A 22,349-nucleotide genomic window follows, 5' to 3' on the forward strand; every position below is an offset into this window, starting at 1 on the left:
AGTAAGAAAGTCGCCAATAATGGTCTTATTGACGTTATCTTGCAATAGGCCAAATTACACAAAAAGCTTGACAACTTTTCTATTAAATGACGATGTGTTCCGAGACCAACGATATTCGTCGGTGCCTGAGTTCCAAAAAAGGTCAACTTTGAACTGATTGACATCAAACCATTGATAGAGGGCTGATGGTCATAGTATAACAGATACCATAGCGGAATGGGATGGTTATATTAACTGTTGTCAATGTTTTTGTATGCGTTCATGGGTGACTTTCAAAGATAAGCACTATAAAATATATTGCTCTCTTAGAGTCAAATGTTGTCTCTTTCACTTTTATTTCACGTTTTTAAGATACATACTATGACCCATGTTCAAAACAATAATTTATGAAAAGAAAAAGCAAATTTTTGAAAAGAAAAAATCAAGTGCTGTTAATGGTAACTTGCCTTTTGAAAGCCTATATACCTGATCATATATATACGTAGAGATTAATCATCGTGTACTGTTAGATGTAACGTGTATTGATTGCGGTAAAGGGGGTCATTACACCCAACAATACTTTAAATGTCAATTGTATGAGACAGAAACTGCAGATCAAGGTAAGCACCTCATGTGGCTTCAAAAGTTGGTAAATTCATCGTTAGTAAGCGACCTCATTGTACCTATAGTTGGTTCGATAGGCAGAAAACGCAAACAGAACTTTGAAATCAAGAAGGAAAAGAAGAAAGCAAGGAAAGAGAATAATGAAGAACCGGATAAAGACAATACCTGTTGTACCAAATGCAAGCAACCAGGACATAAATCGGTGCGTTCTCCTCTGTGTCCTCAACATGTATTATCAAAGGCAGAGGTCTTTCAACATCATTTGGGAAGTAATTACAAGGCGTTTACAAGAAGGTTGCCTCTTGATAACTGCGTTTTTGGTGACTATCGCAACACATTCAAGTCAAAAGCTGTTGAAGCTTGTTCTGTTATTCGCAACTTGGTTCTTAGAGCGAAGCTCTTTGTGAATTATTACGTCTTGGAAAATGCAGCTCTTGCTGAGCCAAAGTGTATTAAATGTATCTTTACACAAAATTTCTGGTACTCTATGATACAGCTAGTGAATGGACAAAGACCAACAAATAGTAGGCTGATATCACAACAATTACTGAGCTCGTTTGATTCTTTTAAAACGACTTACCCTAAGATTGTCTTCCCTGTCAAGCTCTTTCCTGGACTTAGTCAAGCCATTACAGAAGCATGCACCGAAATTGCTACTTCCTATACGAACAGTATAGTGGAAAATTTTGAGGAGAAACTTCTCTATTTTTTGATATATAAAATACAAACGGCATTTGTGGTAAGTTGCAACTCAATATTACTTGGGGTCTTACATGAATTTTAAAAAAAAGCTCTCATCTTGCGTAGTGTATGCCTTGGAAGCTTGTCAAAAAGGTCACAAGTGATTTCTGCTATCAAGAGATATGCCAAGGAAAACCTAAATGGCCAACTGATGACTACCTTACCAAAGATATAAAAGCAAAGATCCAAACCTTTTGTGAACCTTGGAAGAAGAAGCTGGGGAAGAAAGTGAACATGAAGACATTATCTGCTGATCCTGGGTCTTTCGTACCCTTTTTGTTATCTTTGAACGCAGAATTTGAGAGCGAACACGATGATCATAAACCATTTGACGTACGACGACGTCCTCTTCCAAAATTGCTATCCTTACTGCCAAAGGTTTCCGTTCAATGGAGGTTCATTACCTTGAGCGTGAACGCTCTGTCTTCTTTTGTGAAACGTTCTTTACCCCGCAATTACCAAAGCCAATTAGAGCTGTTTTTCCATGTCTTTGATTTCAAGAAACTCAGGTACAAAAGGTAAGCATACAGTTAATACGGTATGCAGTCGAGTATAATGTATGAGGTTTAACTTCTTGGGCACATGTAGTATCTCTGAACTTACACCGAATGGTGATAACAAAGAGCTCTTTGGTAATATTGTCAGAACGGATGGGTTTTCAGTTGACTTTCTTTTTTATAAAAGACAACAATCTGGCCATGGTGCCTCGTTCCAAAAATTTGACCTCACTCTTGATGATTTCTCTCTGGATGAAGTTGACAATACTTATTTACCTATTACCCTGGATCCCGGAAGAAAGTCTGTTTTTACTGCTGCTATTGGCCTTGAATATAACAGACAAGTGCGAAGATGCACTACATCCGAATACTATCATATGGCAGGGTCAACGAAATATTGTAAGAAATTGAACAGTATAAAAGCTGTTACAGGAATAGATCTAGTAGAAAGTCAAATCCCCTCGTCAAAGACCTCTCGTCTAGGAGTATATGAGGCGTTCACCAGTTATATGCTCAATAACTTAGACGCTCTCTTTAGTTTTTATGGACATGAAACAGCAAAGGACCGGTTTACGTTGTACCAAGGAAGGCAAAGAGCACCCGAAACTATGGCCAACATGTTGACTCATGGAACGGCCAAGTACAATCGCAAAAAGAGAAGCAAGGCAAGGAAGAGGAAAAAACAGCAGAAGAAGAAGAAGAAGAAAGGAAAGAATGTTGACAAACAGCCGCCAATCAAGTGAGTATCAATGAATTACATGTTCATCGTTTAGCTTACGCGCTGATTGATAATTTTTAGAAGTGACAAGAAGTGGAAGGCTGATAAGTACTCAGGATTCCCTAGAAGGGTACCATTGATTGTCTTTGGTGCTGGAATGTTTGGAAAAGATGTAGTAAAATTGAAAGGGCAAAGATGTGGTGTTGTCGGTAAACTTTTTGCAACTCTGAAGAAACGTGAAGCTGAAGGTCAATTGATTGTTGTCACAATCGATGAATTCAAAACCTCTAAAACATGCAGCCTCTGTTTCTATGATGATATGCAAATTGTTAATACCCCTGGATTCAAGGGTACCGGCGTTCTTCATTGCAAGCAATGTCTAAAGCTATGGCAGAGAGACATTAACGCCGCTATCAACATGATGACTATATCCCAAGCAGTTTGGTCTGGAGCGGGAAGACCCGACATTTTCAAGCCAGCGAAGAAGAAGAAATAATCGCCGTAATAAACACGGTTTTCCTTGTATTTCAAGGATTTAGATCATTACAGGTGAGGAATAGTACGGTTTTTTTTTCTTTCTTTTTTTTTTTTGTTTCGCACTGCTAACAAGTTTTTGGAATTTGAATCATTGTTTAAACGGTTTATATTTTGGTCTACAACACAATTGCAACTCATCTAAAATGAAAATATTAATCGTCCAAAAAAAAATGTATTTCATCTAAAATATTAGTTAAAATACTGTAACCGTAAATACAGCGCTACAGAAGACGCACGACCCAATCTATTCCCAACAATAAGAGTGAAATGACCCCTTGACGACTCCACAGAACCAGTTCCATTGTTCACGTATTAAAAATCTTTTTTATTGCAATAAAAAAGAACGCAGGTTTGAGGATAGTGGTGGTGGGAAGAGAACCCGGTAGTGAAAAATAGATCTAAATAACTACATGGCCATATTATAATGATTATTTGCGCTGCAAATAGAATATATTACACAGCTATTGTTGATGCGTCTCATTTGTGGTTTGGGGGCTAGGGTTTTTGCTGCCACAAAAAAAAAAAAAAAAAAAAAAAAAAAAAGAAAAAAAACTCAAACGGACAACATAAGGCATCCATCTACTGTTCAACAAAATTGATCTCCATGCATTTTTCATAACTCTGACAGCCTAGTTTACGGTGAATAATAAATCACATCTTTAACGGACAAGAAGAGGCAATGTTCCACACAATCACTCATTCTCAATTTATCGTGTAGGACCCAATGGATGATCTTGCTTTTTGTCTTTTTTTGCAGATCTTGGGATATCCTTTACGTCGATCCAAGTTGAGAGCAACACATTCAAGATCAGCTAAAAAAAATGTCTCGAATGTGTGTGTCTGATTTATAAAGCTTTTTCAAACACAACTTATTCAGAATGGTTAAACTTGAGCAATCGTCATTCACAGGAACAAATAAATGAGAAACGCTAATACGGCTAAAGAGTTTGAATACACGGGTTTTGAATCCATTTTTCTAATTGACAGTATCGAGCATACAGTGTTTTTGTTCTATATCATGTTGTGCAAGGGCTTTCAGATAAGTGTGTATTTCTCAACATTTCTTTGTTTTGCACTGCAAGAACCCCATTGGAGTGAAATGCATCTGTCCAAATACGGAAAACAGTGCTTTTTTCCTTTTTATTTGTTTCTCAGCTGTTGTCAAGAAAATGAACGTGACAACTAAAAATGAAAAGGACAATAAAATATGTAACAACATTTTAATAGAGCAATTTTAAATTTGTTTTCCATTTTAAGTGCATATTTTCTAGCAAGCTTAAAAAGTCAGTTTTATTCAAAGAATATCTAAAAATTTTTAAAAAAAAAAGCATTAAAAATTCTGTTTCGGCCAAAAGACACACCCTCTCTGTAAGAAATAAAGTTTTTCTTTTTTTTTGAAATATTTAAACACAGCTGTTGTTCTCTTTCTTAGAAAAAAAAAAAGGTATAAATAGCTCCATTGGTTTCTTTTTTGTTCCTTTTTTTCTCGTCACTACTCTGTTTAACTCTTTTGTACATACATACCTTACTGCTTTTTTTTTATTTTATTGCTGTATTTATTCCAACTGTAGAACATAAATATGAATATTGTTGCCCCACGCCCCAAGAAAGCCACGCACTATTACACCACTGTGAACACAGCGCCACACAATACATATCCTATGCGCAACACAAGCAGTCTTCATAATACCAACACCTATAAGGATGAGGATGAAGAGGAAGCCTGTCAAGAACTTAGACAGATTTTGGCTTCACAGTCTGTGATGATGGGCGAGCAATGGAGCAGCATCGCTCGAACAAACAACCCATTACCCAACGACACTAGCTTTCTGCCTACCACCTTTAAACAAGCTGTTTCTCAGCATTTATCAACGACAACTACGAATAGCAATAACAGCGTTCTCTCAGATGTGGCCAATAAAAATGGTCGTCAAAGATCTTTCAGTGTGAACGATTCTAGAAACTATCCTTTCAAATCCGTGATCAGCCTTGTTCACTAATGCTGACGTTATGTATATAAATATTTCTTTTTTTTTTTTTTTTTTTTTTTTCTCTCCCTCGACATGTACATAAATAATTCTATATAATAGCGTGATATCCCCTTTTTATACATAGTTCTTTTCTTTATATAGTTAAATCTCGCTCTTTTATAAATAGTTATTCATCATTTTCATGATTCTATAGTATATCATCTGCCCTTTTTATCAGCCCACATCTATAGTTGTTTTTCTAATAAAAAAATGACTCACAGCTCCGGGTTTCTTCACGCGCACCATCCCCTTCGCAATCCCAATCATGGGTTGTCATTATCTTTTATATACATTGTATATATATATATTTGTGCATGAATGGCTTAAAAAAGTGGCAAGAGTATGTTGCACAAATGACGTGCGATAGGCTGAACATAGCGTTAATTTTATAAAAGAAAGACATCTTGGCAATGGAATGCAAGAAACTGTAAGCAACTCACTTGACAAGCCAGTCAAGAGCAAATGGGGTAAAAGACGATAGAATTCATAATGAAGAACTGCATACAACTATCTTTAATAAAGAGTAAAAAGCCTAATTAAATTTCTGCAGCGACAAAATGACGCCAGCTCTTCACTTCATCAGAAATGCCCAAATGGGTATTCGAATCATCACGATGACGCACGCACGCATCCACAAATAGTGCAGCTACTTTTGAATCATTTAACAAAGGAATACCAAAGTCTACAGCTGCACGACGACACACGTAGCCTTCATCTAACTGATGAGGTGCTCGGATTTTAGCAAGATGTATCACAAAGTCGATATGGTTGTCCTTGAAGAGACGGTTCAAGACACGCTTATCTTCAGCACAAGCTGCGATGGGCAAGCATTCTGCCCGAACCTCTGCCTCCTCCTCCAAAAAGCGCTTGTCTTGTTCTGTCGGCACAAAGACAGGATGTCCTAGTTCACGAGACAATGTTTGCGCAATGTGAATATAATCCTTCTTATCCGTCACTTCGTCACCGCCAATAAGTACGCCAGCACCACGTTGAGGGATACGGAAATTCTGTGTGGACTGGATAGCAACCCAGAATGCTTGATACTTGTCTTTTCCAAAGCAAGCCACTTCACCCGTAGAGGCCATTTCAACACCCAAGAATGGATCAGCGCCTTGAAGACGTGTCCACGAAAACTGAGGCACCTTGATGGCTTGGTAGTGGTACGTCTTTTGCATCAAGTCCACCGGTGCTGGCACCTCTTTTTGGGCCAACGCCTTGGTAGCAACGTCAATAAAATTCACGCCCAACACCTTGGAAACAAAGGGGAACGAACGAGACGCACGTAAATTACATTCAATGACCTTCAAGACAGGCTCGGCGTGGCCAGGAATGTCCTTTTTGATGATCTGCATATTGAATGGCCCTGTGATCTCAAATGCTCGAGCTACTTTATCAGCAATCTCCTTTAACCGGCACAAGGTCGACGTGCTTAGATCACGGGGTGGTAATATCAAACTAGCATCTCCCGAGTGAACACCTGCATTTTCAACGTGCTCCGACACCGCATGCACCAATACGCTTCCTTGGCTCGCGACCACATCGACGTCAATTTCCTGCGCATTTTCAATAAATTTACTAATGACGACAGGATGCAAAGGCGATACACTCGCCGCGTTCAATAAATTGTCACGCAAGGCTTCGCGGTTGTAAGCAACGTTCATGGCCGCACCCGAAAGAACATAGGAGGGTCTCACAAGGACGGGATAGCCTACTTCATCAGCGAAAGCAAACGCAGCCTCTGTACTGGATAATTCTTTCCAAGCAGGCTGGTCTACGCCTATCTCATCCAGCTTTTTCGAAAATTGAAATCGATCTTCTGCTGCATCAATCATCACAGGAGAGGTGCCCAGTACGTTGATGTCATTTTCGTGCAATTTCAGCGCGATATTCTGAGGAAGCTGTCCACCTACGCTCACCACCACGCCTTTGGCACCTTCCAATTCAGCAATATCCATCACTCGCTCAAAGCTCAGTTCTTCAAAATAGAGGCGATCACATTCGTCAAAATCAGTGGACACTGTTTCAGGGTTGTAATTGACCATGATTGTCTTTTCGCCCAGTCGTCTCAAAGCACGGGTACAGGATACACCACACCAGTCAAATTCGACAGAAGATCCGATGCGATAGACACCGGAGCCGAGCACCATCGTGCCCTTGTCTTCAAACGCAACATCGTTGGTAGACGCATTGTACGTGGTGTAGAGATAGTTGGTATGGGCAGGGAATTCCGCTGCCACTGTATCGATACGCTTGACATTCGGCAGGATGCCGTGCCCCTTTCTGTATTCGCGCACCGCGAGCTCATCCGCGTTCACCAGTTGAGCAATTTTAGCGTCCGAGAACCCGGCTTTCTTTGCATCCAACAACAAGGGAGCAGGCAGTGCTGCTGTCAAAGGCGCTCCGGATCTTTCACCAAGCATCAGGTGAATGCGAGCAATGTTGCGCAGCTTGAACAAAAACCATTTGTCGATATTGGTCAGTTCATTGAGACGGTCAATCGTATACCGTTCTCTGATGGATGGGTCCTTGTTCAGCATGACTTGACCTAAAGCAAACAAACGACGATCCGTAGGACTACGAAGAACATCCTCCACATCTTCAAAAGGCGTGGGAAGGCCGTCAAAACCAGAGAAAGACGGATCTACTTGGCGGATGGCCTTTTGCAGACTCTCTTCAAACGTACGACCGACAGCCATGACCTCACCCACAGATTTCATAGCGGAGCCAATATGGCGGTCCACATATTGAAACTTGGCAAGATCCCAACGAGGAATTTTAGTCACGACATAGTCTAACGAGGGTTCAAAGCAAGCGGTCGTCGTCTTCGTGACAGCGTTTTGTAGACTAGGAAGCGTGTGGCCCAACGCAATCTTGGCAGCAATAAAGGCAAGAGGATAGCCGGTAGCCTTGGACGCAAGAGCACTCGAACGACTCAAGCGAGCATTGACCTCAATCACCTTGTATTCCAAACTCTTAGGATTGAGAGCATACTGCACATTACATTCACCCACGACTCCCAAGTGACGAATGATCTTGATAGCGGCGGTACGAAGCATATGATATTCCTCATCGCTCAACGTTTGCGAAGGCGCCACCACGATCGATTCACCGGTATGGACACCCAAAGGATCAAAATTCTCCATGTTACAGATAGTGATACAGTTGTTGGCAGCGTCACGCATGACCTCGTATTCAACTTCTTTCCATCCCTTCATTGAGCGTTCAACCAGTAACTGAGGAACAAGAGAAAGCGATTTGGTCGCCAGAGAACGCAATTCAGCCTCATTATCCGCAAAGCCAGAGCCAAGACCACCAAGAGCATAAGCGCAACGGACAATGACTGGATAACCAATTTCCTCAGCTGCTTTCAAAGCCTCTTCTACACTATCGACAGCCGTTGACTGAGCTACAGGAATATCGATTTCTACATGCAAAAAAAAAGATAGATCATGTTTCGTTAGTAAAAGAAGCACTCGCCAGGGAACACGGGGGGGTGGGCAAGGCGAGGGGTGTGGCTAGACTGAGGATATCTTACCATTAAGAGCCTTTACAAACAGATCACGATCTTCGGAAGTGATCAAGGTTTGGATAGGGGTACCCAAAACCTTAATATTTAATCGTTTAAGAATACCAGATTGGTCAAGCGCAATACCGCAGTTCAAAGCAGTTTGACCACCAAACGTAAGTAGAATACCGTCAGGACGTTCTTTTTCCAAAATTTGAGACACATATTCACAAGTGACAGGCAAGAAATAAACCTGGTCGGCAAGTGTATGAGATGTTTGGATAGTAGCGATATTAGGGTTTACTAAAATAGTCTTGATGCCTGATTCACGCAAAGCCTTGATAGCTTGGGATCCTACATTTTTTTTTTAATTTTACACAAACGAGAATTAAGTGAGTGTGTCCGTATAAAAAGAAAACTAATTTCTCCTAAAGCACCATACCTGAATAATCAAATTCACCGGCCTGACCGATACTGAGGCCACCTGAGCCTACAACAAGAACCTTTTTAACATCAACCAACTTGACGTTTGTTAGAATCTCCTCAGACACTTTGACAGCGGATCCCTCTCGCGATGTAGTTGGAGGAGCAGTGAGACTGATTGTCTCGGCTTGATCCGTGCAGTGGAAAGTATGGACAGTAGTAGTAGCAGTAGTAATGGTTGTGGAAGTCATATTCAGATGGAATTACTTGATGAGGATGTTATCAATGTATGTTTTATCGAATGCCAAAAGACCAGAAGTTATCAGACTGAAAGCAATATGCATATAATAAAGGTTTGGAAGATAGTCAAAGAATAAGAATGTCAATTCTCAAGCAGTCGTTATGAGTTTGCTATTCAAAAGAGAAAAGAACACGCGGTGTAAATACTAATAAAATTGATAGAAGAAGTAAAAGAGAAAAAAAAAAAAAAAAAAACAAACTTTTTGCTCGCTATTTTCTGATCTATCATTGCAACTATTATAGGGAAACCCCACTAAAAACTTTTTTTAAAAGTCAGAGTTGCGCTACAGAGGTGACAATTTATTGTACCTGGTGAGTCATTTTGTTTTGCCCCGCAATTTTAAGCCTGGTTTGCAGTGGATGATTACCCTCGGGATATGAAAATGTCTGTTCTACCAAACCAAACAAAAACCATTAAAAAATACAACGTTTAGTCCCGAACAGGGTATTGACAAAGACAGTTCCACAGAAAAGTGGCAGAACCCAGTTGCAGTCCTCTGGTGTGATAGTGTTTCATACACAAGCAATCTAACTGATAAAGCAGGCTTGCTTGTATATCATTCGTAACTATCATCCAAAGTTCCTGAAAAGAGTTGAACTCCGCAATCGAAATATTCACTCAAGGCAAAAAAGCATAGAGATGAATAGCAAAGAGAAGTCATTCCTACCAACAGAAAGATAAGCCGACTTTAGAAAGAAAAAATTGTCAGACTAGTAAGAAGGCGACCGAACGTTTGACAGCGACTGTTTTACATTATTCATTTATACAGTTGTCATTGGATAAGATGCCAGCGGAACAACTTATAATTCCAGACAAAGTTTAAATTGAATTGGCTGTACAGTTAAGACTACTAGCAATGGAGTCGCCAAATTCTTCTCGTCCAATTCTAGCCATTCTTGCGAAATGCCAACCTTTCAAGCATCTACTGCTATTTTGTTGTAAACTAATTTCTGGTACAGTGTATCCGATTATCATCCGCTACTTCTAGAGTTCTTATTATAGTACAAATATGATAGGACCAACCGATAAACATATGTGCAAAGGGGTCACTTTTAGCAATATAACAAAGCATATTTCTAATGAAATTGGTAGATAAAGAGGATTTTTCATGACTGCGGACATGAAATACGGACAAACAGTTTTAACGATCCTTTGCGTGCTGAAAGCCACGCTTGATACAGAGACCGATAGCATCTCTATTGATGAGATGTTGACATGAGATCTATCTAATGGCCTTTTTGTAATGAAATCAGCGACGCACTGCTTTGAAATGGGACGCAATAAGCGGTAAGTAGCCCTTACTGTATTGTATAACCTACTTTTACTGATCTAAAAGGGTATGGTTCTCAATATCAACCATGCTCATAACCCCGTTGCTGTCAATTACAATTTATGCATATGGTATCTTATTTTGACAATAAATTTGCCACATATGCACACACAGCATAATAAAGCGGAGAAAAGAGTATCCAAAGGGAGACAGATGTGTGTTACAAAGACATGAATTTTTAATTATTGCTTTCATTCTTTGCACTCCTGCTTGGGTGTTCTTTCTTCTTCGTTTTAACTTCGTTTGAGAAGTATAAACCCCTCTTGTCCTTACCACTTTTGTACTTTTTAACTCTATACTTTTTGCTCAATGGACTTCATACAAGGCATCGGAAATAAACGTGGTAACAGACGCTCAGGGAGCAACAGACGCTCCTACAACAATCGAAGGTCTTCCATATCCTCCGTCAGTGGACCACCTCTACTTAGTAGTATCAACTTGAATAAGAATTTTCTAAAGAAACAGAAGCCATTGCAAACAGCAGCGAACAGCAGCAATACTGAGCACTCCAAAAGCCGAACTACTACTGTTTTAAATAATAAAAAAAGCAGCAGTAGTATTAAAGAGATGATTTTTACACAACGTAAAAAGCTGAAACCAGAAAAATTAAGGATCGACACAAGTTTCGCAGCACCGACAGATCCAAATAAAACCAATGGTGGAGATATATACGCAGAAGTAGCGGTAAGTTCTATATATAGTGTCGTATACTAACTCCAAATCATGTAATTGAGATCTAATCGTCAGAAATAGGATACTAATAATACTTCATTACCACAGAAACATCTGAATGTTGATATCAAGAAATTGGCTGCTAGCATTTCTATGGAGCGCAATACTATTTCAGCCTCGAAAACTGCTTCATCCAAAAGATTAAATGATACAACTACCATAAACACCAAGAAGTCAGCTCCTGGAAACTACACCAAAATCCTTTACAAGCAGAAACAAAAAGGCATCACGTACAAACTCATGATTGAAATATCGTATTATATCAAAACTTCTGAAAGGTGGGTTATTCTACTGAAATCATAATGTGTTACAGATACAACATTCTACAAAATTCTCATACATCTGCTCTATTAGCTGGCTAGAAAGGTTTATTACTGATGGAGAGATGCAAGTTATTGCAAACGAGTTGAACAAGATTTATCATAAACAAGAAAAGTAAAACTCAACATCAATGGCGATCATTTTCCACTTAAAAAACAAAAAAAAACAAAACTAAAAACACTTACTAACCTGATTATAAGAACGCAGGATGCCTATAAGCTAGAATTAGAGATTCTTAAATGCCTAAATACTCTGATGAACAAGCAGGTAATTTTATTGCTCACGATTTAAAACATTATGAACGAAATGAACTAACGGCTTCATATATATCGTTAGTCGGGACTGCGGGAAGCATTTCAGCATCCAGACATAATATATAATATTTGTCTGTCATTGGTTTCACCTTATATACCTTCACGAACACAGGCTTGTGAATCTCTGACTGCCTTCTGTTTCTTGCCTCACGGACGTGACATGGTTCTACAAGGAATGGATTTCCTAATGAAAACTGGAACATCAAGCAACAGATTTGAGACGTGGATACAGGCAATTGAGAAGACGTTGGATGGAAGAGGAAAAATGGGTTCAGCTGTGGGTGCAAGTTCTGATTTAAAGATGACAGGCATGGTTGGGTCTGGCGGTGATACGCAAATAACTCAATACCTGGTATATATTCATTAATGATCAGATTGCGGGCAAATGCATGTTCTTACTAATAATTTGTGCATGCTTGTAGTTCATCAGTGTGCTGTTTATGAATACACTGCTTCGATCTGAAATAGTGGAGGATCGAAAGGAACGAGTAAATTTAAATCAGGAGCTTCAAGCAGTAGGTCTTGAGTCTGTGTTTCAGAAAATGGAACTATTAAATCACGAACAGATCAACTTGGCTATCCAAAAATACCGTGATGATACCGATGCAGATATTATTCAAGAAGATATTGATATGTACAACAATTTAAATCCAAAAGATGTTTTAGAAATGATATTGACATCCACCCAAAATACCGAATCCTACACCTGCATTCATAATATATTGTGTTATCTGTTAAAAATTCAAGATGACCCCAAAAAGAGGTACGTACTTCGGTGAAGACGAATTACCAGAAGGTATGCTAAATTATATTGTCACTCACATAGCGCTCAGCAATATCAAATAATCGAACTCTTGATACAGCGAATTGTCCTGGATCAGAGAAGCTATCAATTAGAAGACTTCACGGATATCTCAGGTTTCAATGTGAAGAGTCTTATTCCGAGGTTCTCAAGATCTACAGGTAAAGACATTAAAAAGGGTGACATTGATTATCATTTGCATTCAACAATGATAAGTAACTCATAATTGTATTTTTATGAAAACCGAAGATAACACTGATGACACTATTGCAGCGCTGGAAGCAAAAGTTGAATACCTCGAAAAGGATTTAGAAATGGCAATACAGACCAATGCAATGCTGAAAGTGCTACTTAAAGATACAGAGGAGTGTTATAAAGGCGAGCTTGCCGAAACTGAGGGAAGAATGCGTAAACTACACGATTCCATACGCAACTTGACAGAATATGGAAATCCTTCTTTTAAAAGGCGTAGCTGTCGTAGCCAACAACAAAGTTCCGCCAGCATAGGCCCATCATCTGCCAATTCCGTACGAAGTTCTTGGTCTGCAGTTGATATCGAAAGCGCGCCGTCTAAATTATCCCTGCCTTCATCACTGCCATACCAAGATAGTCCACGGCGATTTTCCTCACAAGGTCCTATTCAACGTTCATCTACTCTAGAAAACAGCGGCTTTTCAGGTTCAATAAAACAGACATTCAGGTCAAAATTTGGCAGTTTAGTTAGACGTTCAAGTAATGACACTGTTTCCAGAAGTAGTAAATCACGAGGAAGTTCGATAGATTCGGTTACATCGCAATTAAAACCCCCCTCTTCATGGAGTCTTGTTATGGAACAACCTGTTACATCCAAGAACTCAGCAGATGGTCGTAAAGTCCCAAATACTGTTACAGTAGAGAGATCGGAGAGAGGTTTAGACACGCAAACTTCAGAGCTATTATCTGATAGAGATACTCAACATTCTTTATCACAAACATCAAGTACGTTGGGAAGTCAGGCTTCTCGAAAGTCAAGCAGTGACGAATTACAAACCGTGGCAAATACGAAGTATTCAGTTGCGGCTGTACCTGTAGCGAGCAAGAATGATGTTTTGAAGGATTACGAAGATATGGCTGACTTACCTATTATCACGACTGAAAAACACCCTCTAGCTTCAAATGGTCCCGCTCATCTACTGCCACCACCACCTCCACCTCCACCACCGCCACCGCCACCAGCTCCCACTCCAGTCTTCTCGGACAACGAGGAAGGAAATGAAGCTCCTCCTCCACCGCCTTTTCTTGGTATAACAGGCCGGAAACCAAGTGCTTTTCAGTCAAAACAACGACTAAAGTATGTAGAATGGGAAAAAATGAATCTCGCAAACATCCATGAAACAATATGGCAGGAATTTGGCATGGATTCTTCTAGTAGGAGCAACAGCAGACCAAACTCGTTATACAAACAATTTGAATCGACAGATTCACTGATGGAGAATCAGCTCGCCAAAGCTGGTGTGTTTGATGAAGTAGAGTTAGCATTTGCTCAAAGGCCGGCTATCGAAATCAAAAACAAGAATATCAAGCAAGAAATACAAATTTTAGAAAGCAAAAAGGCATACAATCTTAGTAAGTTCACACAATGCCACTTTGAAAATTTTTTGAGGAAATCATATAAAATGGAAATCTTATTGCTCTCGTCCAGATATCTTCATAAAAAGCATCATCAAGAAAATTCCTTTCGAACAAATACGTTATTACTTCTTATTGATGGACCCTTATTTTGCTGACGAACAAGTCCTTATCAACTTGGTTAGATATTTACCATCAGAAGAGGAAGCTACAAAACTAAGAGCTTATTTCAATGCCTCTGATGAGGAGATATCAAAGTTGGGTATTCCGGAAAAATTCTGTCTGCAGGTAAAATTCATACATACCCCTCAATTGGATTGTATCCTAAAGCAAATTACACTTTCTGACATTAAATAGATGTTGAAAACAAACAGATTGAAAGAAAGACTTGAATGCATGTTGTTTAAAGCAAACTTCTTAGAGCGCTTCACACTCTTACATAAGGTAATACAAATTAAAAGGAAAAATTTACTTTAACGCTCAACTTATTGAATGATCAATGGAAATATAGCAAATGACCTCAGTATATAATGCATCAATTGCTCTTAAAGATGCAAAGAAATTCAAAGTCTTACTACATGTAAGTAGATCCGAAGGATAGAGTCGTCTTATTGTTAACATTGGATGCACCGAAACTTATAAAATTGTTCGAACTTTAGTTAATCCTTGTATTGGGTAACTTCCTTAACGGAAATACCTACCGAGGTGGTGCCTTTGGGATTAAAATTGCCAGTATTAACAAGGTGAGACATACATAAGAAGTTCAAGGGAGACTCGATGCTAATAGAATAATCGATGATATAGCTGAAAGATACAAAAGGAACCTCTAAAACAACTACCTTTCTGCATTTCCTTGTTGATGCAGTGGAAAAAAACTTTCAGTATGTTCTAACATTCCTAGAAGAATTAGATGAATGTGGCTCGGCTGCGAAAGTCTCTAAAACCGAAGTAACAGCTGAATATCAAGCTGTTGAAAAGGAACTTCAAAAACTACAAATTGAGTTACGCGATCATTATGCCTTGAATGACGCAGAAGACGAGGACATGGAGTTAGATAAATTCGTTGCCATCATGCATCAATTCTATACCGAGGCATCGGCTGAATTTAAACGAATCAAAATGCTGTTTAACAAAATGGAAGAAAGCTATAACCAAGTGGTTCGCTTTTATGGTGAAAATCCTTGCAAGATGCAGCCAAATGAATTTTTCGGCATTTTCAAAGAATTCACCGATAGCTGGGAGAAATGCTCCAGTGAATCCAAAATGTTAAGACAGAAACAAGAACGACTTGAAAAGATCAAGAAACGGCAGATGGAACGAAGAAAAAGAACCAATAGTAATATAGGTCCCACTAAGTTTAACACTGGCAATGATCCCGAAGACGATGAAGCTATCTTGCATAGCCTATTAGACAAATTGAAAAAAGATACTCTAGACGTCAAGGTAAGAAGAAGGAGCGATCGCCAGCGATTGCGTCAACGATCCACTAGTAGTGTCAGCATGCTTCAACAGTCAATATCATCTGCTCAACCGCAAGACGCCATATATTTTCAAGCAAATAAAATGCTAACGAACATTCAAAATGATAAGCTTGGCGAGACCACCACTATTGACAGCTCTATGAACAGCCCAACAATTTTTGATTTTGGTTCTGCTCCACGCATAACATCTACAATGAACGCTTTACATGGGGGCAGGAGAAGATTAAGTGCATCCGTTGCTGTTTCACCTTCATTCCAACCACTGTTTCAGGAAAAAGAAACGTCTGATAGTCCCTTGTCAGCATATCATAGCATTGCGCCACCATCTGCAGCGGCAGAAGTATTAGCATATTTCCACCAACATAGTAATCAGTATAGTACTACTATAAATTAGACGATCGAAAACTTTAATGGACAAAGACAACGATTGTTCTTGAAAAAATTATCACAATTTGTATGCTCCTTCTTCTAGAAGCAATCTTAATAGCCATATTATTAATGGATTTCTTAAACAATACATTACCGCATGGAGGGGACAAATCTGCGCAAACATTTGATTCTTTCAACAGTCATTGACGCTTTCAGCTGACCTTAGCGTTATCAAACCCTGCAATATGGGTGGTATTGGTAAACCTTGGGCCGTAACGGATTATGGCGAGCTGCTGAAACTATCTCCGTTGCTATTGCTATCTACGTCAATTTCTTCACAATGATCGACGAGAAGGTATTCTTAACAAGGCATAAAAACCGAAGATTTCGATTGAGCTCTGCGAAAATCAGAAGTTATGCAAAACTCGTGCGAGTAAAGGTTATAGTAAGAATTAGTGTCAAAGTTAGAGATTGGCTTCAAGCTGAACTACAGCGATATTAACTTAAATTAAATAGTCACTGCACAATTATCACCCCCCAGCCTGTACACGATTTTGGTTGGCAACAGCTCGTACCAAACGTCAACGGTAATTCGAAACATCAAGCGCCTTCCAGATTTAAAACACATCCATCCTCTCCAACGTCATCACCAGTTCAACAACAACAACAACAACAACAACAACGTACTACCACCATGTTTAATTATTATACCCAAAGCATATCTACTTAAAATCCTGCATAATTTCTGCATTTCAATCCATACGTTCTCCCCTCAAATCTTCCAACAAATACAAACATAAAACAATTTCATCCCCGCAAAACGAACTTTCAATTTATTGATGAGCATCCTCTGCTGTTAAACTAAAACAAAAAAAAAAAAAGAAAAGAAAAAAATAATAATACGCATTGATACCCAAATATGTAAGAAACAACTTTCCAACCTTTCCTATTCTAAAGTTTTCTATGTATATACTCTTTCCCTGTAATAAATCTCTTGCTATATTTCAATCCCACGTATAAAATTGCTGGAAAATACTACTAATCATGCCATTCTAATCGATATTATTTTTTATTAACTCATACAATAAAGAGAGCTTGTCACTAGCCCTCTTGACAAATAATATTTCGTTAATGGGTCTTTGGTCCCAAATTTTTTATAAATTACGTGTAAATCAGTTAGAAAATGTAGTCTTTTAAATATTAACCTGTGATTATTAAGAATATAATACTAAAAAAAATAAAATTTATGCACACCAACGTATGGAAAGTAGGGTGATCACATTTGACGAAAACGCGACTTATTTAGAGCAAGAAAGAGCCAGCAATAACAGCAGAACCAACCACAACAGCTTGCAACAAACCGGCATCCAAGGACATAGCAGCATTGGCATGATTATTGTTGTTGTTGTTGTTATTGGAACCAGCTATTACATTCCGTTTCGAAGCGTTGAAGAAGAGCATTAATTTTTCATACATATTTAACACAACAATTCAAATCATGTTTAAAGCTATAAAAAAGTAACTATACCTGTGGAAGTAGGATGAGCAATGGCTGAAGTAACGGAGGCGAAACGTCCTTGAGTAGTGGTGGATGTGGCTTGAGGAGAGTTGGTTGTGGCTTGAGAAGAGGTGGATGTGGCTGAGGCGGTGGCAGAGTTTGTGCTGGTGGTTTGAACGACAGAGGTTACAACAGAGCGGACCACGGAGGTGGCTGAACGTACTTCAGAGACAACTAATTATTGATAATAGCAACGCTTAATAAATGCATACGATTCTTTCAGCTATTATAAATAACTGTTCACAAAATATGGTATACCTTGAGCATTAGCGACGTTAGCAACGCAAGCAAAAGCAATCAAAGCAAGGATGAATTTGAAGTTCATTTTTCAATATTTCGAATTAAGAGTTCGTAAAAAAATTGGAAGAGTAAGGGTACATCGCCTTTGTGCAAATGCTGGTTATTTTATATCATTTTAAAGTGTTGAGGGTTTGAATGTTGGATTCATCAAAATGATATCATACTTAACTCGGAGATGTGCGGAGTCACCTTATTCTAATCAAACATAAAAAATGGCTTGTCATGTTTGGAATGGATCGTACTTGAACCCCTCTCTACAAACACACATTGTCTGGTATATAACTTTTGTAATAAGTAACAATAATAACAACATATCAAATTTAATACGAATTATGTGTCCTATGTACAATCAAATTGTCTCAACATTTGGTACTCTTGTTTTATATCGAAATTAGCATGATGTTTGCGGTTTCAAATCTTAAAAACAAAGTTGCAGCTTCAAAACCCCGTAATAGAGAGTCCTACCTTGAAACCCTTATCACAAAGATAAACAAAATTGGTAAAACACTTGCTGAGCGAATATTTGGAAAAAGTTTAAGACAGATAGCGTATACTTTGGAAAATGTAATAATACTTTATTGACTATTTAAAATGTGCGATCTTACTTCCCCAGAAATCAGTTAAATTCAGGTACAGCCACTATGTACGCTTCGTAATAATGCGATCCAGGTGGCATCATACATTCTGCTTAAAGTTTGGCTTCATCAATATGGTCATCTTCAACCGAAACTCTGATAGCTGATCTTAGAGCCGCTGAAATACATCCATCATTTAGCTCTGTATGCTTCAAATATATATTAGGTCTAATTATATGTAGAAAAAAGAAGGTAAGATTTAAGCTGTCCTGGAATCGGGAGAGCAAACGCTCTCTATTGTTTTTTTTTCTGAATACATGGCGTAGCACTTACAAGCGTGTTTGTCTGTCTAATGTTATATCGCAAAAGCACTGTGCAGCCAAAAATACGAGCCATATGTGTTCTTTTGTTATGGAAGAGAAGCGAGTATTAAAATGTTTGGTTCAATAGTGCTAAGGCTACAGCAGGTCTATTAGAGCATATAGTTGCCAGGATAACAAATTCGCCACTAAGAAAATATACGTCATCACGTCCGCCTTATATTGGAGGGTCATATCTCTTTTTCAAACCATTCATGAATTTCACAGTTACTTTAAAGATATTATCGTATGCTAAGCTATAATTGCTTCCTTCGATGCATAATCCATGCTACATAAGAAATACACCCAGTTTGAATGGCGGAAAAAGGTACAGAACAATACCGTTTATCGAACTCATTCGATGTTATTCTTGCCAATGAGATAAATCTTTCTGTTGGAAATGAATTTTTTTTTGTGTCTATAATGTTCCACTCCTCTTCCATTGTAGAAGGGGGCCTAACTTGTTCAAAGAAACATTATATGGAATTCACTGTCTATTAAAGGTCGAAACGCAGGATAAGCTTCTCCATACCACCTTGAATTGTCTTAAATTTTGTCTGGAAAAATTGTTTTGTACATCCATACCCAAACACTAATCATCGTCAGAAAGCTAGTACTATAGTCGGGAGCTTTCACATTGACTTCTATTCTACTATGCAGTCACTCATATGCTGTCCAACATCCTACTATTTCTCCAATGCCTTTTGAGAAGCCTTTATACATTTTAGTTGATTAGTTTAATCCATTCTTTTAAAGCGAATGCTGCAGTTGTGTCATTTATTACCTACAACATCTTTATTCTGAATCACATTAGAGGTTCACCTTCACCTCACACTCTTTTGTCAAGAATACAGAAACATACTTGTAGTATAAGTTGCTGTTACATTACTATATTCAACAATAAACTACAATGAGTATGTAGGTTACATATTTTAGAAAAAGGTAAAATAGACAGTGAAAAACACCATTAGTAGTAGCATTGCTGATTCACTCAAATAGATACGCATGCATTTGATTATAATGACAGCTACGTATTTTTAGTGTTTATTGGGTAAAATAGTGTAAGACTGTTTCTATTTGCTTCAACTAACCTTGGAGAAACAACAGTAAACTGTATTGTTTACTGAATGAAATAGGAAAATGTTATCTTTGTATGTTTCGTTTTACATAAAATAAAACGTCAAAATTGAAAGGGGTATCAATACGTGCAAAAATGTAATTCTAGATAGTAAGGGTGTAGTAAATACTGCGTCGCTCAATGTCTGTCCGTAAATCCAAAATGGTTGACTATCATTAGGATGTGTAAATAGTATGTTGACTCTGGTCTTTTTATCTTGTTGCCCCCTCACTTTATAGCCTATATCGATAGCATTATCTATGACGGTTTTGTTTTCGTTATAAAAAGTATCCGTGTTGTTTACAGTAAAATCTTCTGTTATCAAAGAAGATACGCGTTTGATGTAGTTTGCTAATTGAATAGGCGTATAATTTGCTTCAGATAAGAAAATAGCCATTGCTCCAGCAACGTCTAATTGAAGTTTGTGTGTTAATAATAGAAATCAAATTATATCCAAAGCGAACACTTTTGAAAGGAGAAATCATATCAACATACGTGGTGCTGCCATAGACGTTCCAGTTAATGTACGAGTTGCAGTTGTGGAAGCTGACCATATAGAATTGATATTAGTACCTGGTGCAAAGCTACATGTTGTTCGCAAAAATAAAAATTATTGTCAATTTAAATTTCTATGCTTTATAACTGTCTTATGAGACGTACATGTCGACACATTTGCCAAAGTTAGAATAAAAGGAAACCGAATCGTCCTCATCGATTGCTCCAACTGTAATGGCACCAGGAGCACTGCCAGGAGAATATCGACAAGCATCCTCGCCATAATTGCCAGCTTTTGAAAAGGATGAAAGCAAAATCGATCTTATTAAACAGTAGAAATGAAATACCAAAACATGAAGTGTAAATATACCTGCAATTGAGAAATGTATTCCAAGTGAAATAGCTTCTTCGATAGCATCATTAGTTGCTTGGCTATAATAAGAACCTAGCGACAAGCTTACCATAGAAATGTTAGATATTCTAAATTAATCTACCTTCAAGCTTAAAGGAAAAGTAATACGATATAAGGATACAACTTACTTTACTATACTCTTTGCATTTGATTCGGCAAGATGTTGGTCAACAATCCATTGAAGTCCAATTAATAAATCAGATAAACGACCATTGCCTTCGTCGTCCAACGTTTTAACAGATACTATCTCTGCTTCTTTTGCGACACCATACTTCGTGCCACAGCAAACACCAGCAACAAATGTACCATGTCCATTGCTATCAGATGGGTTGTTGGGATCACCAACAACTGTCTTCCCAATAGTTACTCGACCTTTGATATCTTCATGGTCTTCTCTGATACCGGAATCCATCAAATATATCTTAACATTTTTCCCCTTTTGTAAACAATGTATAAATAAAAGAAGAATCGTGCATCACTATATGTACTTCACGCTGACGATGTAGTTCAAGTTCCTCTTTCGATTATTACCTTTCCGCTGGCAAATGAATAATGCCCATCTGTTCCTAAACGCTGATCAATTCTATCTAGACCCTGAAATATGGTGCGTCAAAAATAGAGTTGAAATAGTATCAATATCGAAGGTATACGGAAGAATGGCTTACCCAGCTTGGAGGGTCAGTCTGTATAAACTCTTGCAAAGAAAAAGAAGCGTCCTTCACCCAATAATGAATGGCATTTTCAATATCCGTATTAAAAGTAATATTGGTAGTGGTATTAATGTATGTTGATCCAGTATTCAACAGTTGATCGATGGCTTGTGTGTGAAATTTTGCTGAGTACCACCTAAATTTTCCAATAGAATTGTAGGCATATTTTTGGTCTCGAGTCGAAGTAAATGGAGAATTGCTGTTCAGCGTTCCATTGGTTAAAGCGGTCAAAGTATAGTTAGTCGTCCCGTCATTATTGTTAATTACTTGGTGTGCCTTCAATAGTTGAAGCTGATTGCTGATATGTTTTGAGTTGATAGTTGGCTTGAAAACAATAATGTAGTCATCAGTATCTTGTAATGCTGATTGATCGAAGTCATTTTGCTGCTGGTCGCGTTGACCTACAACAAATTTATCTCCCAAAGTGTGAAATATAATGATATACAGAAAAAGACTTATTTCTGTTAGAGAAACAAGCATTTTCTTTTTGAGGCATAGAAGAGGAAGCTTA

General features: G+C 38.3%; 11 protein-coding genes across 11 annotated transcripts; 8 read left to right on the plus strand and 3 right to left on the minus strand.

The window, feature by feature from the left end:
• Positions 1 to 160: 160 nt before the first annotated feature.
• On the plus strand, positions 161 to 370 carry BDF20DRAFT_856498 (uncharacterized protein; the record flags this gene model as incomplete). Its single annotated transcript, XM_053080300.1, has 1 exon — positions 161 to 370. A coding segment is annotated over one exon (156 nt), but the record flags the coding sequence as incomplete, so codon positions are not given.
• On the plus strand, positions 357 to 726 carry BDF20DRAFT_856499 (uncharacterized protein; the record flags this gene model as incomplete). Its single annotated transcript, XM_053080301.1, has 2 exons — positions 357 to 437; positions 510 to 726. Coding segments are annotated over exons 1-2 (174 nt in total), but the record flags the coding sequence as incomplete, so codon positions are not given.
• A 166-nt stretch (positions 727 to 892) lies between these two features.
• BDF20DRAFT_803734 (uncharacterized protein) lies at positions 893 to 1,662 on the plus strand (the record flags this gene model as incomplete). The annotated part of the gene is made up of 2 exons (XM_053076451.1): positions 893 to 1,342; positions 1,411 to 1,662. Coding segments are annotated over 2 exons (702 nt in total), but the record flags the coding sequence as incomplete, so codon positions are not given.
• A 241-nt stretch (positions 1,663 to 1,903) lies between these two features.
• BDF20DRAFT_813417 (uncharacterized protein) lies at positions 1,904 to 2,584 on the plus strand (the record flags this gene model as incomplete). The annotated part of the gene is made up of 1 exon (XM_053076874.1): positions 1,904 to 2,584. One exon carries the CDS (start codon positions 1,904 to 1,906, stop codon positions 2,582 to 2,584), a length of 681 nt encoding a protein of 226 aa, XP_052939941.1.
• A 94-nt stretch (positions 2,585 to 2,678) lies between these two features.
• BDF20DRAFT_856515 (uncharacterized protein) lies at positions 2,679 to 2,986 on the plus strand (the record flags this gene model as incomplete). Its single annotated transcript, XM_053080302.1, has 1 exon — positions 2,679 to 2,986. A coding segment is annotated over exon 1 (226 nt), but the record flags the coding sequence as incomplete, so codon positions are not given.
• A 1,587-nt stretch (positions 2,987 to 4,573) lies between these two features.
• On the plus strand, positions 4,574 to 5,139 carry BDF20DRAFT_856520 (uncharacterized protein). The gene has a single exon (XM_053080303.1). It carries the CDS (start codon positions 4,677 to 4,679, stop codon positions 5,094 to 5,096), a length of 420 nt encoding a protein of 139 aa, XP_052939943.1. The 5' UTR covers positions 4,574 to 4,676; the 3' UTR covers positions 5,097 to 5,139.
• A 523-nt stretch (positions 5,140 to 5,662) lies between these two features.
• On the minus strand, positions 5,663 to 10,330 carry BDF20DRAFT_905084 (large subunit of carbamoyl-phosphate synthase; the record flags this gene model as incomplete). Its single annotated transcript, XM_053083115.1, has 4 exons — positions 5,663 to 8,550; positions 8,662 to 8,985; positions 9,074 to 9,181; positions 10,282 to 10,330. 4 exons carry the CDS (start codon positions 10,328 to 10,330, stop codon positions 5,663 to 5,665), a joined length of 3,369 nt encoding a protein of 1,122 aa, XP_052939944.1.
• A 566-nt stretch (positions 10,331 to 10,896) lies between these two features.
• Positions 10,897 to 12,222, plus strand: BDF20DRAFT_340301 (uncharacterized protein). The gene is made up of 5 exons (XM_053075238.1): positions 10,897 to 11,369; positions 11,466 to 11,695; positions 11,772 to 11,852; positions 11,946 to 12,005; positions 12,075 to 12,222. The coding sequence occupies exons 1-4, from the start codon at positions 10,995 to 10,997 to the stop codon at positions 11,959 to 11,961; spliced, it is 702 nt and encodes a 233-aa protein (XP_052939945.1). The 5' UTR covers positions 10,897 to 10,994; the 3' UTR covers positions 11,962 to 12,005; positions 12,075 to 12,222.
• On the plus strand, positions 11,778 to 16,495 carry BDF20DRAFT_340021 (uncharacterized protein). The gene is made up of 11 exons (XM_053075237.1): positions 11,778 to 11,852; positions 11,946 to 12,005; positions 12,075 to 12,404; positions 12,475 to 12,815; positions 12,879 to 13,015; positions 13,104 to 14,459; positions 14,536 to 14,750; positions 14,820 to 14,906; positions 14,974 to 15,042; positions 15,122 to 15,205; positions 15,267 to 16,495. Exons 2-11 carry the CDS (start codon positions 11,994 to 11,996, stop codon positions 16,335 to 16,337), a joined length of 3,702 nt encoding a protein of 1,233 aa, XP_052939946.1. The 5' UTR covers positions 11,778 to 11,852; positions 11,946 to 11,993; the 3' UTR covers positions 16,338 to 16,495.
• A 680-nt stretch (positions 16,496 to 17,175) lies between these two features.
• BDF20DRAFT_998979 (uncharacterized protein) lies at positions 17,176 to 18,231 on the minus strand. Its single transcript, XM_053085473.1, has 3 exons — positions 18,129 to 18,231; positions 17,841 to 18,044; positions 17,176 to 17,736 (listed from the first exon to the last, which is right to left on the minus strand). Exons 1-3 carry the CDS (start codon positions 18,193 to 18,195, stop codon positions 17,615 to 17,617), a joined length of 393 nt encoding a protein of 130 aa, XP_052939947.1. The 5' UTR covers positions 18,196 to 18,231; the 3' UTR covers positions 17,176 to 17,614.
• A 1,762-nt stretch (positions 18,232 to 19,993) lies between these two features.
• On the minus strand, positions 19,994 to 22,318 carry BDF20DRAFT_998980 (peptidase S8/S53 domain-containing protein; the record flags this gene model as incomplete). The annotated part of the gene is made up of 8 exons (XM_053085474.1): positions 19,994 to 20,046; positions 20,104 to 20,632; positions 20,717 to 20,805; positions 20,882 to 21,008; positions 21,087 to 21,172; positions 21,257 to 21,564; positions 21,660 to 21,722; positions 21,794 to 22,318. The coding sequence occupies 7 exons, from the start codon at positions 22,316 to 22,318 to the stop codon at positions 20,268 to 20,270; spliced, it is 1,563 nt and encodes a 520-aa protein (XP_052939948.1). The 3' UTR covers positions 19,994 to 20,046; positions 20,104 to 20,267.
• Positions 22,319 to 22,349: the final 31 nt, after the last annotated feature.

This window comes from Mycotypha africana (genome assembly GCF_025528875.1).
Source record: "Mycotypha africana strain NRRL 2978 chromosome Unknown BDF20scaffold_2, whole genome shotgun sequence".
Lineage (NCBI taxonomy): Eukaryota > Fungi > Mucoromycota > Mucoromycetes > Mucorales > Mycotyphaceae > Mycotypha > Mycotypha africana.